Genomic DNA, 4,762 nt, shown 5'->3' on the forward strand with positions numbered 1-4,762 from the left:
AGAAGAAGAAGAAGAAGAAGAAGAAGAAGAAGAAGAAGAAGAAGAAGTGGTGGAGGGGGCGGGGGAGTTGGGGTTGTAAGTAAGATGGAGAATTTTTTTTAAAAAGAAACCCCAAAGTACCAGCAGTTGTTTTCATCAAGAGGGGATTTCGGTTTTTCCATTATCAACACAAAAGTCAGGTCTGACCTGCAAATTCCGGTCGGTTCTGTTGATCTTAGTCTCCTTGACTGGTCCTGCTCCTGACTCGTGGGGTGCTTTCTCCACAGCAGCATGACAGAGCTCCTGCAATGAGGACAATCCTTCAACACCAGAATGAGACCCACAGGGTGGGGTGTGGCACACAGGCACTCGCTTCTGATACACCCCAGGGCACCTCTGATGTCGCTTTACCTGATTCCTCTCATAGTCCGATGGGTCGCAGGATGCGAAGGGATGGATGCACTTTCTGTCACGTTTACACCAGGCGCAGCCAGTCCCCACACACACCGGGCATCTGGCAACAGGGAAAACAAACTCAATTCCTGTATTCTTTAGGGAGTTACTCTTATCCTAGAATTTTCCCTCTGTGGTGCTACATGTTAAGAACGTAAATGAATAGGAATACTACCACTATTACTAATAAAATCTTTGAATAGCCTTGGACGGACAAAGGGAGAGAGGATGGTCCTTTGAGGGTGGGTTAGAGAATAAGGCTTTGTGCTCTTCTCTGGGAAGCCCTGTAAGTTGACGGCCTGTCATCATAACTTACAGAGCTGTTGCCATGGAGACCTGAAGCTGGGGTCACCTGCTGGTCTGTTGATAACAGGAACCCACTGAATCTGATTCTGAACCTGGTTGCTATTTGTCCACCTTTCAGGTAAGCCTCCCTACAGATGGATCTTTCCCTCCCTGCTGCCGCTCAGCCGACCAGCAAGCCTTCACTCACTGGAGCCAACTATATGATGTCGGACACAAAGCACTACCTGGCAGGCAAAGAGGATGGGGCACCACTGTTCGCTTTACAATCAAATGAAGGAAGACTCGTGTCTACCAATCGAATGAGCCATTGTGCGTGGGTAGCTGTGGAGGGCTTGAGAAGCGAGTACAGAGAATGATCAGAATTAAGGGTGAGATGGTGTTCACAGGAGAAAGATTGGGCTGCTCTGGAAAGCTGTCTACGGGTGAAGAGAAGGCCATACAGAGGGGGGCACATAGGTCGGTGCTCACACACGCTCCAGAGATCCTAGCCTACAGAGAGCAGTTTCCTGAGGGCAGAGCACAGATTGCTTTCCAGGAAGGGAGCCTCTCCTCTAAGGAGCTCTCCGAGAGGCACTCTCCCCGGCTGGTGGAGCTGGCTCTGAGGTCTGGCTTATATACCCAGCCACGGGGTAAGTCTTTCCTTCTACCTGGGCTCTAAAGCGGGGGATCTACAGAGACACCTTTAAACTTTCCTTGCCCTCCCAAGTTCTATTTCATTCTCTCATCTTTTTTTCCTGTTTGCTGGATTGGAGGCTTTCTTTTTTCTCTCTCTCTCTAATTTCTTCTTCTTCTTTTTATTTTATAGCTGATTGCAGCCCCCTCCCTTCTCCCCTCCTAGTTTTAGCCTTATCCCCCACTCCCCCTACTTCTCCTCACAGAAGGGGAGCCATGGGTACTAAGCCGCCCTGACGTATCAAGTCTCAGCAGGTCCAAGCTCAGCCTCTCCCACTGAGGCCAGACAAGGCAGCCCAGCTAAGGGAAAGGGACGCAAAGGTCAGAGGCCACCCTCAGCTCACTGTTAGGGGATCCACACATTGACCACGCTGCACATCTGCTACAGGGGGTCTAGGTCCAGCTCATGCAAGCTGGTTGGAGGTCCAGTCTCTGTGAGCTCCCATAGGCCCAGGTCAGTTTACTACGTAGACATTCTTGTGATATTGTTAACCCCTCTGGCTCCCGCAATGCTTCCTCCCATTCTTCCATAAGGTGGTTGAAGGCTTTCAATAGTAAGATTTCTCTTTTTCTTCCCTAAATTTGTTCTGTTTCCTAGCCATCACTGACTCCCCATTCGTGAGACATTTCAGTGCACCTCTTTGGTAAAGATGACCTAGCAGTATGAATTCACTTTTCCTACAGTGATTCCCAGGCCAGGCTGAATGCTGCTCTCGGAGGCTATAGGCCAGTCATACCCCAGAATGAACAACAGACCTCTGATAATACAGGCCCCTCATGTCCTCTGTCCTAGCTTTAGAGGGTGGGCCTCTGAAAAGTCTATTTCCTCTGTCTTCTCTCTGCTTTGGGAGCCAGGAGGGAGCTGTGGTACAAATCCAAAGGGATCATCATAGCTGGATGGGGCCAATCGTGGCAAATGGAAGACATGGGGCTAGGCTAACTCTGAGAAGTAGAGCACTTGCTTAGCATGTGCAGGGCCCCGGGTTGGCAGCACAGAGAAAATGAATTATGCCATTTTGGTGAGGGAGACTTCAGCCTGTCCTCATGTTCAGGTCTCATTGCTCTGGCCAAACTCCCAAAGCCTTATGGGAGGGCCTCAGGCTTCTCCTTTATCCTTACTTCAGGGGTCCTCCAGCTCTGGGGAAAATACCTTTCCCTGATGATAGGGACAGCTAGGCGCATGCTCTCTCCTCAGCTGCTCCAGTTTTCTCGTTAGGGCTTGAATGAGCGAGCACAGCTTATTACCTCAGTGGCTCTCCTAGCTCCCGTTAGGCCATGCTCCAAAAGGCACTTTGGAAAGTCCTAGTCCGCAAAAGGGTTCTTCAGGAAATCGAGGAGCAAAACAAATAAATTTGAAAGCAATGAGAACATTCAAATTCCAAAGCTGAGCTTACTCTTTCAACGATGCACAGTTGGTAAAGTTGAATCTTTCTGATAAGTTCCAAGACGGAAAGAAGAAGGTCGCATTGATGACTAAGACATCTGGAGGAAAGGAAGAGGGAAAAAGTCATTCAGGGTGGGTTCCTGCCATAGTGGAGCATAGCTGGAAACGCAAACTAAAGAAAGAAATATCCTTGCCTTTTCTACACAGAGGGCATGGGCATGCCAGCTGTTCACCAACATTTAAATCAGTATGTGGCTCCTTCCCTGTGGGCCATTCATGTCGGGCAGCCACAGCGCACAGCACAAGCCTCCAAACAGACCGAGCCCAACTCTAGCTCCAAGGCTCCCACAGATAATCACCAGGAAAAGCCATTTTACAGCCCATTTACATCCCATGCTCTCGCTGGGATCACTACCTCAGCTTGTAATTGGCCAAGGCATGAGAATAAAACAAGTCACCGAGCAAGAAGTGCCTAGAATATGAATGCCAGCATGCTGGAAAAGAAGTCCTATACCTTCAGAAGAAATCTATACTCTGCAAACTTTTACCTAACAAACCCTAAACGCAGCTGGGTGAGCTGGGGTGAGCCTCAAAGATCTCCTTGGAGTCAGGTACTACCAAATGAAGATTTTTCTGGTTTGCTTTTCTGTTGGTTAGAAAACTCCAAAAGAATAAAAAACGAGGACTAACGACCTATGCTAAGTCAGCTTTAGAGAAATGCTGCTTTAAGTATCTCCTTAAACCTCCTTGCTGGGTCTGAGGCAGTAATACTCAAACCCAGCTGTCGATCAGAATCACAAGGACTTTTGGGGAAATATCCGTACCAGGACTATAGTCCAAGTCATGCTGACTCAGCAGACCTGAGGCTGGTCTCAGAACCTGCATATTGTAACGGCCCCCTTGACACAGTGAGCACGCAGACCATCCTTTGGGTACCGTGATCCACAGCAACACCCCTTCAAGTCCTATTACATCCGAGCAAGGGCAAGCGCTAATACAGAGGAATTAATATCTTCTTACTTATGGGAATTCGTGGGGAATAATACATTGGGTTTGTTAAATGAAGTCTTGACATCACAAGGAGCTGACCTGACTTTGAGGACATCCCTAAGCTCCTTCCTGGAAACTTTATTAGTGTGCTGTTCACAGAGTCTAAGGATTCTGGCCTGGAGATGCTTCTCTCCAGCACAAGGACTCGCTCCGATGGCTAGAATTCCACATCACATTCTGCTCACGTGGAATGGGCTTATGTGAAATGATAATCTTTTGTTCTAAAGACAAGGAGGTCTGGAGGGCTGACACGACCTCTCGGCAGGAGCACCTGAATAGACACTTGATGCATGTTAGAGAAATGAACACTTGGCCACTTAGCACTGAGGAAGTCCCAGGGAAGATACATTTCCATAGAACTGACAAGTGCCCAGGGACTGCCTGCACAAGTCAGACTCACTGAGCACCAACCGAGCACAGCACTTCGGAAATTTCACAGGGAAATGAATATTCACGATCTCTCCTCTGCAAGCACTTACACTTCTCCTAGAGGAGGTAAAGTAGCCAAGGTGAAGAAGACACAGAAGTCAAGGGGACACCATGTAAGTGGTTTGAACTCCACGTAGCATTTGGCCGCAAGATTGGGGGGCCTTTGGAGAACCACGGGTGTGGCAGAATGCCTGGGAAGGCCACAGTAGACTAGCAAAAGGCTGTATGGGAGAGGTGACCTTTCTCCAATGTTTCATAGTATATGGGAGATGGGACTTGACAGTAGAGGTAAGGCCAGCCAAAGTAGACCATGAAGCTAGATGGCTCATACATATATGTGTGTGTGTGTGTGTGTGTGTGTGTGTGTGTGTGTGTGTGTATGTATGTACATATACAGGAGGCTGAAGCAGGAGGATTTGCCATGTACTGAGACAATGCATCAACACACACACACACACACACACACACACACACACACACACACACACA

The 4,762-nt window shown here is 48.5% G+C and overlaps 1 protein-coding gene across 1 annotated transcript in view; it reads right to left on the bottom strand.

The window, feature by feature from the left end:
- The window catches only part of Plxnc1 (plexin C1), a 149,798-nt gene that overhangs the window by 70,862 nt on the left and 74,174 nt on the right, over nt 1-4,762 (bottom strand). The window contains exons 7-9 of the mRNA XM_055627954.1: nt 2,805-2,892; nt 391-493; nt 187-282 (exon numbers count right to left, since the gene is read on the bottom strand). Of these exons, the coding sequence (XP_055483929.1) occupies nt 187-282; nt 391-493; nt 2,805-2,892 (287 nt within the window). The remainder of the gene's footprint in view (nt 1-186; nt 283-390; nt 494-2,804; nt 2,893-4,762) is intronic.

The sequence above is a fragment of the Psammomys obesus genome, unplaced genomic scaffold (genome assembly GCF_907164565.1).
Source record: "Psammomys obesus unplaced genomic scaffold, mPsaObe1.curated_primary_1811, whole genome shotgun sequence".
NCBI lineage: Eukaryota > Metazoa > Chordata > Mammalia > Rodentia > Muridae > Psammomys > Psammomys obesus.